The 12,521-nt window shown below is 35.5% G+C and overlaps 1 protein-coding gene across 1 annotated transcript; it reads left to right on the top strand.

The window, feature by feature from the left end:
- The first annotated feature begins 3,069 nt into the window (after nucleotides 1-3,069).
- On the top strand, nucleotides 3,070-9,587 carry LOC125655118 (toll-like receptor 6). Its single transcript, XM_056143009.1, has 3 exons — nucleotides 3,070-3,352; nucleotides 4,243-4,443; nucleotides 6,052-9,587. The coding sequence occupies exons 1-3, from the start codon at nucleotides 3,307-3,309 to the stop codon at nucleotides 6,690-6,692; spliced, it is 888 nt and encodes a 295-aa protein (XP_055998984.1). The 5' UTR covers nucleotides 3,070-3,306; the 3' UTR covers nucleotides 6,693-9,587.
- Nucleotides 9,588-12,521: the final 2,934 nt, after the last annotated feature.

The raw sequence follows: 12,521 nt of genomic DNA, 5'->3' as shown, positions 1-12,521 counted from the left end.
ATTACATGGTGCATAAGCTATCCCGGCTGTATAATGAAAGAAAAACCAGTTAAGACAGAGATTGTGTTCATCATAATCGATCGACTGATTGAGTGAGTGGTTTGCGTCCCGTAGAGAGGTGTGATGTCACCAGCTGTATATGTCAACACAATTGAAATGTAATAGAAGTATTGAACATGACGGCCTGGAAAAATATTTGATGAATATACAATGCAACTAAATGTCAAAATTCAAATCTTAAAGAAATTTACATACATTTGGCACACTTAATACTTACAACTATGTTCAATTTTGGGTCATGAAACCCATAATCAATTCACATCACTCAATAATATGACAAAAAGTAATAAACCATTGTATCAAATGAAAAGCTGATAACCCAGTTTACATTATTCGAAAATGTGTTTTCAACCACAGAAATTATATTTTTAGTACCTACGAGTATACAGTCGGGGTAAACTTTATTCAGTTAACGACAAACTGACAACTCCAATGTACGACAAACGGGATGATTTCAGCTTCTCCATCGTCAACTTCCCATATTTATGTAGCAATATTCCATTATCACCTGCATATGGTGTTTATATATCTCAACTGATTCGATATGCAAGAGCTTGTTCTGGGTATAGTCAGTTTTTAAATCGAGGTAAGCTACTGACAAACAAGTTGATGGTACAGGGATTTCAACAGTCTCGATTGAAGTCAGCATTTCGTAAATTCTATTGTCGTTATAACGATCTACTTCGTCAGTACAACCTCGCATTGGATCAAATGCTGTCTGACGTGTTTCATACCGATTGTTAAGCCGTTCTTGGCACACTGATTTTGACTGCGGATAACTCCGTTTACCTGATCAGGATATAGGGCTCACGGCGGGTGTGACCGGTCAACAGGGGATGCTTACTCCTCCTAGGCACCTGATCCCACCTCTGGTGTGTCCAGGGGACCGTGTTTGCCCAACTATCTATTTTGTATTGCTTATAGGAGTTATGATATTGATCACTGTTTGTTATCTTCACCTTACATGAAGCAGAATTTATTCAGAAATTTCTACGTGAGAAGTAAAATCTCTTGTGGCTTTCATTTCGACATCTAGAAATGTCGACTATGTTTTATCTATTAACAATAATAGGTAACTATGGTAGATAATGACTTTTATGTAACGTGTTAATTGTGTATGTTCTATTGTGTATATTTTGGACAAGTAAAATGTGGTAAATATATATGTTTTGTATAACATGTTAAATTTGTTTCTTTCACGTTTAATGGATGTTGGGTATGGACATTTTTGTGTTAGAGGACACCCCCCCCACCGCCCCTCTTTTGGAATGCCTCATATTGATATATTTCTTATCGTCGCTGTCTTGGTTGGAGATTTCCGATCAGGCAAACTTAAGATGATGTAATGTTTTGTTTTAGGGCCCAGTACCTAGCCTATTACATAGATGACAAATCACAGCGCGCCGTTAGGACCCTTTGGTCATTCCTATTTGTTTGCTTGGAGTGCAAAGACTGCTGAAGTATTTGTGTACACAAAGAAAATTAATTTGATACCCACCATCCACCATCCACATCCTCCTTTGTTATGCTACTTTGATTTGTTCGAGCTGGCCTGTTTTATTTGTAAAACCCACCTTATTTGATTACAGGCAACTCTATTTCGATATTTCATTATGTTTTGTAGAGGGTCATATTACATAATCATACCAATGTGATACACATGTTCTTGTATGTTTGATTTCGACTCATTCTGACCCGAACTAGCTATTCTGTTATATAACTTTATCATTTCAAAATAAATGTCACTTTTAAATTCACATCACTGTCCTGTTTTCACTGCCTTTATCAAGTAACAAGCAAAGGCTACTTGACAGATCATATTAACTAAGGAGGATAAATAACTTTCATTCATATGTAGATAAGATATATCCCTGAGAGCACGAAATAAAAGACACCACAGAGTCATGCACTTCTGCTACATTTTTAGATATTTTATTGAAAGTAAATATTAACTGCTACCTAACAACTCAACTTGATGACAAATGGGATGACGTCAGCTTCTCCATCGTCCACTTCCCGTATTGATGTGGGAATATTCCATTATCACCTGCATATGGTGTTGATATATTTCGTCTGATTCGATAGACAGTGGAATGTTCTGCGTATGGTCAGTTTTTAAAACGAGGAAAGCGACTGTCAAACAGGTTGATGGTACCGGGGTTTCAACAGTGTAGATTGAAGTCAGCATTTCGCAAATTCTATCGTCGTTATAACGATCTAATTCGTCAATGTAAAACTTATACGGTACTAATTTTGATACACCAGATGCGCATTTTGACAAATAATGTCTCTTCAGTGATGCTGAACCGAAATGTTTGAAATCCGAAATAACAATGAAGTCTTAGAGCTATTATAGCCAAAAACAGTGTGCCAAAAAAGTGGAGTCAAATTCGTCTAAGGATAAGAGCTATGCATGCAAGGTGAAGATAACGAACAGTGATCAATCTCATAACTCCTACAAGCAATACAAAATAGATAGTTGGGCAAACACGGACCCCTGGACACACCAGAGTGCCTAGGAGGAGTAAGCATCTGAAGCGTTTCATACCGATTGTTAGGCTGTTCTTGGCACACTAATTTTGATTACGGATAACTCCGTTTACCTGATCAAGATATGGGGCTCACGACCGGTGTGACCGGTCGACTGGGGATGTTTACACCTCCTAAGCACCTGATCCCACCTCTGGTGTGTTTGCTCAACTATCTGTTTCGCATTGCTTGAGATTTATGATATTGATCACTGTTCGTTATCTCCACCTTTCATCTACTTCTTTACTCAGGTGACCGTTAAGACCATGGATTTTTTGTTTTTAATTGATTAAAATGAAATGGTTGAACAATTGCATGGCGGGTATTTATAAAGACGCTTAACAAAGTTTCATGATATTCTTCACAATGGGCATGGACGTGAAGGTGCAATCACTTTTGGATGGATAATACTGTGAATGAATATATCAATCTCTCACTTCTCAATTAATTGATTTACTAAATCAACAGAGGAACCGCGTGTTCACAGAGGCGTTTCAGATACATTTTATGTTCCGGTTGCCGTAAAATTAGTAAACTTCGGTGCATTCATTTGATATTGATATACAATTGTTATGGTGATCATCGACGTCATTTTTCAAAATATTTCCTCATTTGATTGAAATTAAAAGGGAAATTAGCATACCTTAAGTGTTGATCTTATCAGATTAATTTCATTTGGAGATAGGACGTTCATAATGTACACATAGGATTACGAAAATGGTGTGGGATCTTTGCTATTTCTCTTCGATGATTCTAATGTCTTGTGAGTTTTTATGTTCGTTTTAGAATTTAATCCAGTGGATTGCAGTCTTTAAAATGAAAATGTGAATATAATTAATGGTGTTCAATCTCATAATTCCTATAAAGAATTCACAACCAAGAGTAGGGTAAACAAGGACCCATATTATATGTGTGATCAGGTATCGGAAGTAAATCTTAGTCAAAATCAGTGTTTAAAGAACGGCTAAAGAGGTGGCACGAACTACGATACACATCATGTAACCCAATGACAGGTTGTTCTGGTAAATTTGATCGTTATAATGACCATAGAACATACGAAATGCTGGTTTTAAATGAGACTATTGAAACCCTAGTAATATCAACTCATTTGTCAGTAGCCTTCCTCGATTTAATATCTTAATATACGTAGGAAAAGCACTTTTGTATCCGATCAGTTGAGAGAAATAAAACACTACATGTGATTATGGTATATTGCTACAAAAATGTGAGAAGTTGACGCTGGACTGGCTAAAGTCATCCCACTTGTCATATGAGTTGTTAGTCTATGTTCAGTAGAATATGTAACTAAGAAGCAGATGTTGAAGACTTCGTGGTGTCCTTTATTTCAAGTTTAAGGGATATATTGAATCGACATACGATTTAAAATTATTGCTGCTAGCAGATAAAATGTTATCGATATATCTTTATGTCGACGTGATTATTTTCTTCTCATGTAGAAACTCTTAAACTAATTCCTATTTGTACGAGCATAAAAGGGTCAGCAAAAGAAAAATCAAAATTCGTACCGATGGCGATTCCAGCAGACCGTGAAAATATTGTCTATTGGAAAGTACGGCATCTTTTGAATAAAATGTTTCGAGTACTTGTGTATAGCATCAGAATGTCATATATGGTTTCATGATTTGATTTCAGCTGTGAGTACTTCAAGAGGACAAATTTGTAAAGTTACACATCAGAGAGATGAGTGTGGAAACCTGGGATGGTTGTGGAATTGCAGGCACCTCAACTATGACAAATTTCCTCTTGATTTCAATACAATGTTTAAGGGCGAAACAGTATCTATTGACCTTTCAAGCAATAACTTTACTTTGATATCATCAAAAACTTTTGCAGGTATCAAACCAACTTTATTAAGGAATGTTTCAGCATTATATTTGAAGAACAATGACATAAAATGTATAGATAGATTTTCTTTCAGGCGTCTTCCGAGGCTGTGCGTTCTTGACCTTTCGTTTTGCAACTTGAAGGTACACACCCCAAGAAAGTGGTCATTTTCGTATCTGGCTGAATTGAAAATTTTCTACATACATGGCAATGAATTTTGTAGACACATTTCTAATTATAGCTATCCGGAGAACGAACTATCACGACTATCTTCTTTAATTGAATTGCACATCGACGTGTTTAAAGGATTTAGATTCGGAAGCAAATTCAAACGTTTAAAGCATTTAAGTAAACTGAAATTTTACCCAACTTCATCCATTTTCTACTTAGACAACAACACGTTTAATGGATTATCGGAATCTCCCATCTACAATCTGACAATGGACTTTAACGGTCACGTACGATGTGATGTCAGTGAAGATATCCTATGCTCTTTTCCTGTTCTGTTGAGGATAGAAATGAATTTTGGAGGTCGATGTGACTTGAATGCAGCGCTAAGAGCGTTAAAGTGTTTGCAAAATAGAACAATTGTAGAAATATCCATAAGTTCAAATGTTCCATATTTTATTAGGCATGATTTATTGTTGAATCGGAATAATAGTAAATATTTGTCAAACATCTGCGTGCAGAAAGTTCATGCTAGGAACAACCGAATTACAGGGATTTGTTTCGATTTTCTTAAAACAAATCTTGGAAGATGTATTGAATATTTGGATATTTCCAACAATCGTATTATGCATTGGGAACCGAGTATTGTAATAAACTTTTTGAAAAATTACCCCAATCTTCAATATATTGATGCTAGTTTTAATAATATTAGGAACATTAGAAAAACGATCAACGTCTCATTGTTGGACCGTTTAGTTTGGAATCCAAATATTACATTAGTTGTATCAAACGTGTTGAAGGTTTTACGGTTCTCCAACAATAACTTTCACTATGTACCCGACTCTTATCAATATCAGTTGAAAATTGTAGGCAAAGCTTTGAAAGAGTTGGACTTGTCCAATACAAACCTCCCGTGTAGTAGGATTGCGGAAGTCGACTTTCCTCTTCTAGAGATCCTGAACATTTCCAACAATAACTGCACCAATATTTCGATTTTTAAAACGTTATTAAATTTAAAAACCCTTCGGGCATCAAATACAAATTCAAATGGTGCAAACTGGAAACATTTATTGCGTGATCTTAATAAACTACAACTGTTAGACCTACAAAATAATTATATTCATCATCTTCCTCCCACTTTATCTAAAGAACAAACAAAGTTAAATTCCCTTAACCTAAATGACAATTATCTTTCTTGGATCCCCACTGCAGTTGTACATTTTCCAAACCTTATACATTTCTACATTCAAAACAACAAAATTAAGTCATTGAAAACATCTGATTTTCATGTACTTCAGAGTCTAAAATATGCGAAAACTTTCATTAAAGGGAACATTTTTGACTGCGATTGTAGCGATATTTCTTCTCTTCGATTAATAAGGAATAATCAAGAACTTTTTGGCGATTTGAATGAAACAATGTGCATCAAAAAATCATCGAATTTTTCAGGACTACTTCAAGGAAGACAATTTGATGTTTTCGAAATGAAATGTCAAACTGGGGTGTGGTTGATAACTTCTTCCTTGATGTTGTTTTTTGTAACAATTGGAATGGTGGTAGCAATTGCCATAAAGAGATACCGTGTGCATGTTGATTACGTTATTCTACGTCTGCAGAGCAGGTTGAAAGGTGTAATAAATTCAGAAGAGAGTAAGATATTCCAGTTTGATGCTTTCATATCATACTCTGAAGATGATTACCAGCTGGTTAGCAAAACAATGTATGAAAAGCTGACAAATTTAGGATTTCAAATTAGCTTTCCCGAGAAAGACTTCATTCCTGGAGTATGGAAAGCTGAGCAGCTAGTGGAATGTATTGACCACAGTCGAAATGTAGTGTTTGTCGTTACAGAAAATTTCCTAGACAGTGGTTGGAATTCGTACGCCGTCCAGATGGCAGTGACTCATGCCTTTCATAATCTCCGAAAACGTTCCATCATAGTGGTTATCAAGGACAACATTCCCATACAAAGAATGCCAAAAGCCTTGCGATACATCTGGTGGTGTATATTCAGTATAAGATGGCCAGAGATCGAAGACGTACAAGCGATGAACAGCTTTTGGAAAAATATTTCGGCTGCCTTGCGATAATTGTAAATTTAATCTTTAGTGAGTTTGCAAGAAAAATATATCGACATAATCGTACGAAATGTATTCAGCTAATATTGGGAACTATTTATTTTCAATGCAATTGCATTGATGTTTCGTTTCATATTACAGATCGTAGTTTAATTGTACATCGATTCATGTTATGATATGTACAGGGTACAGATGATGGTACAGTGGTTTCTATAGTCCCGTTTAAAGTCAGCATTTCGAAAATAGTTTAATTTTATGATTATTCATTACATGGTGCATAAGCTATTGCGGCTGGATAATGAAAGAAAAACCAGTTAAGACAGACAGTGTGTTCATCATAATGGATCGACTGATTGAGTGATTGTACAGACGTTTTCACTTATATTGAGATGTCACCAGCTGCATGTAAGGTGAAGATAACGAACAGTGATCAATGCAAGGAGAAGATAACGAACAGTGATCAATCTTATAACTCCTACAAGCAATACAAAATAGATAGTTGGGCAAACACGGACCCCTGGACACACCAGAGGTGGGATCAAGTGCCTAGGAGGAGTAAGCATCCCCTGTTGACCGGTCACACCCGCCGTGCGCCCCATATCCTGATCGGGTAAACGGAGTTATCCGCAGTCAAATCAGTGTGCCAAGAACGGCTTAACAATCTCATAACTTCTTTTTTGCCAAGACATTTAATTTCGGTCGTTCACAAATAATCCATTTTGTGTTGGTCTGCGGACTTAGCTCTCCCCTTTTGGTCATTTCAAGGTAATTCTTTTTCTAAATTCTTTTTATAAATGCCTTAAAATAAACTTCAGCTGCTATTTAAATTTTAGAAAGTAAAACCGTATCTCTTTATTGTTTTGTTGAAATTACACTGAAAACTGAGCTAATACATACCTGGGTTGGAAAATATTGGTACTTTGTCCCCATTATATTACCGTTGATTATGCACTGTCTGTGTGAATCAATTCAACTCCAAACTTGAATTCGTTCTTAAATTTGGCTCTAAGTGCTCCTTTGCAAATGACCAGTGAGCCATTGGAAACCATATACATGAATTGGCCTTGTGATTTGCAAACCTTTTAAACTCAGAGATTAGCATTTCTACTGAGACATTTATATACCATTGTATTATCTACAATTACGTGGGATAATTCATCTTTAAATGTTTATTTTTTTTGTATACACGTTTTGATCAGTTTAACTTGTTAGCTTCAAAAGTTATAACATATAAAATTCATTAATTATGAGATTACTCTTTCTTATCAAATGAGGGGTTTTACAGGATGATATCAGGAATTGGTCATTATAATCCTATGTAAACATTTTGTACTAGACCTTCCCTCCACTTTGTGGATCGGACATTTTTAGGAATCTGATGTTATTGAAACAACATTGTCTTTGTTTGTAAATCTCATTATTACAACTGTATTTTTAAACGAACTTGGTATTACCTCCACGTTTGGTAATAGTACTTAAACTCCAACTGCCCTTTCAAAAGATGAAATTTTTCATGACCATGCTTCAGTTTTAGACATATTTGATATCCCAGTCGGTGTGTTGAATGAGTATAAGTTAAAGTACATATACTGGATTCCTAAACTACATATAACCCTTACAAATATACCTAGCTGGATCCAGTAAGTGCTCTACCAAGCCCTTGTCTTTGCTTTTCACTAAAATATTAACAACTTTGAAGGAAAACTTCAAACTTAATGGGCGTATACATATGCCAGAAGTAGTGTAAATCAAATGTGGAATCTCAAAACTTCTAAAGAACTTTTAGTAAACATGAAATCGCAAAACATTTCGCAGATCAACAACATCAACACGTATGACTTACCAACACTTTACCCGACCATTCCTCACGATAAATGAAAGACTGAACTTTGACATCATAGACAGTTGCTTCTTCAACGAAAATAGAAAACGGAAATATTCATATTTAGGGATCAGTCATCCAAAAAAAAAAATACTTTCTTAAATACCACTCTAATTCCACGCACAAGCATTCTGAAGTTGAAATAATAAAATATGCTAGAGTTCCTCATTGACAATATCTTCGTGGTCTTTGGTGATCAGGTCTTCCAACAGTCTGTTGGAATCGCCATGGGCACGAATGATGCTCCTTTGTTAGCTAACCTGTTTCTATATTCATATGAAGCAGAATTTATTCAGAAATTTCTACGCGAGAAGAAAAAATCTCTTTTGGCTTTCAATTCAACATCTAGAAATGTCGACGATGTTTTATCTATTAACAATAATATTCAATTATGGTAGATAATGACTTTTATGTAACGTGTTAATTGTGTATGTTCTATTGTGTATATTTTGGATAAGTAAAATGTGATAAATATATACGTTTAATGGATGTTGGGTATGGACATTTTTGTGTTTGAGGTTTCACTTTTGGGATGCCTCATATTGGTATGTTTCCTATCGTCGCTGTCTTGGTTGGAAATTTCCGATCAGGCAAACTTAAGATGATGTAATGTTTTGTTTTAGGGCCCCGTACTTAGCCTACTAGTACATGGATGACAAATCACAGCGCGCAGTAAGGACCCTTTGGTCATTCCTCTTTGTTTGCTTGGAGTGCAAAGACTGCTGAAGTATTTGTGTACACAAAGAAAATTAATTTGATACCCACCATCCACCCTCCACATCCTCCTTTGTTATGCTACTTTGATTTGTGCGAACTGGCCTGTTTTATTTGTAAAACCCACCTTATTTGATTACAGGCAACTCTATTTCGATATTTCATTATGTGTTGTAGGGGTCAGATTGTATAATCATACCTATGTGATACATATGTTCTTGTATTTTTGATTTCGACTCATTCTGACCTTAACTAGCTATTCTGTTAAATTACTTCGTCATTTTCAAAATAAATGGCATTTTTTCAATTCACATCACTGTCCTGTTTTCACTGCCTTTATCAAGTAACAAGCAAAGGCTACTTGACAAGTCATATTAACTAAGGAACAAAAATTACTTTCATTCATATGTCGATTTGATATATCCCTGCGAGCTCGAAATAAAAGACACCACAGAGTCGTGCACTTCTGCTACATATTTAGATATTTTATTGAAAGTAAATATTAACTGCTACCTAACAACTCAACTTGATGACAAATGGGATGTTGTCAACTTCTCCATTGTTCAATTTCCATATTGGTGCAAGGTGAAGATAACGAACAGTGATCAATCTCATAACTCCTATAAGTAATACAAAATAGATAGTTGGGCAAACACGGACCCCTGGACACACCAGAGGTTGAGTACGCATCCCCTGTTAACCGGTCACACATGTGGGAATATTCCATTATCACCTGGATATGGTGTTTATATATTTCAACTGATTCGATACGCAAGAGCTTGTTCTGCGTATAGTCAGTTTTTAAATCGAGGCAAGCTACTGACAAACATATTGATGGTACAGGGGGTTCAACTTTCTCATTTAAAGTAAGATTTTCACAAATTGTATGGTTGTTATAACGATCAAGTTCGTCAATACAACCTATCATTGGTGCAAATTCTATCTGACGTGTTTCATACCGATTGTTAGGCTGTTCTTGGCACACTAATTTTGATTAACGATAACTCCGTTTTCCTGATCAGGATATGGGGCTCACGGCCGGTGTGACACGTCGACAGGGGATTCTTACTCCTCCTAGGCACATGATCCCATCTCTGGTGTGTTCAGGGGTTCGTGTTTGCTCAACTATCTATTTCGTATTGCTTGAGATTTATGAGATTGATCACTGTTCGTTATCTCCACCTTTCATGTAGTTCTTTACTCAGGTGATCGTTAAGTCCATTAATCTCTTTGTTTTTAAATGATTTAAACAAAATTACCTTGTAACATTGTCAAAATTATTCATCGTAAGATGCATGCACGTAAAATTTTGAATATTTCTAACTAATTTGTTGTAAAATGAAGTGGTTGGACAATTGCATGGCGGGTATTTATAAAGACGGTTAACACAGTTTCATGATATTCTTCACAACGGACAGGAAAGTAAAAGTGCAATCACTTTTGAGTGGATGATACTGTGAATGAATATATCAATCTCTCACTTCTCAATTAATTGATTTACTAAATCAACAGAGGAACCGCGTGTTCACAGAGGCGTTTCAGAAACATTTTATGTTCCGGTTGCCGTTAAATTAGTAAACTTTGGAGCATTCATTTGGTATTGACATACAATTGTTATGATGTTCATCAACGTCATTTTTCAAAATATATCCTCATTTGATTGAAATTAAAAGGGAAATTAGCATACCTTAAGTGTTGATCTTATCAGATTAATTTCATTTGGAGATAGGACGTTCATAATGTACACATAGGATTACGAAAATGGTGTGGGATCTCTGCTATTTCTTTTCGATGCTTCTAATGTCTTGTGAGTATTTACGTTCGTTTTGGAATTTAATCCAGTAGATTGCAGTCTTTAAAATGAAAATGTGAATATGATTAATGGCGTTCAATCTCATAATTCCTATAAAGAATTCACAACCAAGAGTAGGGTAAACAAGGACCCATATCATATGTGTGATCAGGTATCGGAAGTAAATCTTAGTCAAAATCAGCGTGTAAAGAACGGCTAAAGAGGTGGCACGAACTACGATACACATCATGTAGCCCAATGACAGGTTGTTCTGGTAAATTTGATCGTTTTAATGACCATAGAACATACGAAATGCTGGTTTTAAATGAGACTATTGAAACCCTAGTAATATCAACTCATTTGTCAGTAGCCTTCCTCGATTTGATATCTTAATATACGTAGGAAAAGCACTTTTGTACCCGATCAGTTGAGAGAAATAAAGCACTACATGTAATTATGGTATATTGTTACATAAATGTGAGAAGATGACGCTGGATTGGCTGAAGTCACCCCACTTGTCATATGAATTGTTAGTCTATGTTCAATAGAATTTGCAACTACATGTATGAAGCAGATGTTGAAGACTTCGTAGTGTCCTTTATTTCAAGTTTAAGAGATACATTGAATCGACATACGATTTGAAATTATTGCTGCTAGCAGATAAAATGTTATCGATATATCTTTATGTCGACGTGATTATTTTCTTCTCATGTAGAAACTCTTAAACTAATTCCTATTTGTACGAGCATAAAAGGGTCAGCAAAAGAAAAATCAAAATTCGTACCGATGGCAATTCCAGCAGACCGTGAAAATATTGTTTATTGGAAAGCACGGCATCTTTTGAATAAAATGTTTCGAGTACCTGTGTATAGCATCAGAATGTCATATATTGTTTCATGATTTGATTTCAGCTGTGAGTACTTCAAGAGGAAAAATTTGTAAAGTTACACATCAGAGAGATGAGTGTGGAAACCTGGGATGGTTGTGGGATTGCAGTCACCTCAACTATGACAAATTTCCTCTTGATTTCAATACAATGTTTAAGGGCGAAACAGTATCTATTGACCTTTCAAACAATAACTTTACGTTGATATCATCAGAAACTTTTGCAGGCATCAAAACAACTTGATTAAGAAATGTTTCAGCATTATATTTGAAGAACAATGACATAAAATGTATAGATAGATTTTCTTTCAGGCGTCTTCCTAGGTGGTGCGTTCTTGACCTTTCGTTTTGCAACTTGAAGGTACACACCCCAAGAAAGTGGTCATTTTCGTATCTGAATGAATTGAAAATTCTCTACATACATGGCAATGAATTTTATAGACACATTTCTAATTATACTTATCCGGAGAACGAACTATCACGACTATCGTCTTTAACAGAATTGCACATCGACGTGTTTGAAGGATTTAGATTCAGAAGCAAATTCAAACGTTTAAAGCATTTAAGT

The sequence above is a fragment of the Ostrea edulis genome, chromosome 7 (genome assembly GCF_947568905.1).
Source record: "Ostrea edulis chromosome 7, xbOstEdul1.1, whole genome shotgun sequence".
NCBI lineage: Eukaryota > Metazoa > Mollusca > Bivalvia > Ostreida > Ostreidae > Ostrea > Ostrea edulis.
This window is presented reverse-complemented; position numbering and strand designations above follow the sequence as displayed.

Bases quoted from the DNA above. Each gene is read 5' to 3' on its own strand.
- LOC125655118 (XM_056143009.1), top strand. From the start codon at position 3,307: ATGGTGTGGGATCTTTGCTATTTCTCTTCGATGATTCTAATGTCTT. The intron at 3,353-4,242 runs GTGAGTTTTTAT...ATTTGATTTCAG, and splicing joins TTCGATGATTCTAATGTCTT to CTGTGAGTACTTCAAGAGGA. The intron at 4,444-6,051 runs GTATCAAACCAA...CGAATTTTTCAG, and splicing joins ATCATCAAAAACTTTTGCAG to GACTACTTCAAGGAAGACAA.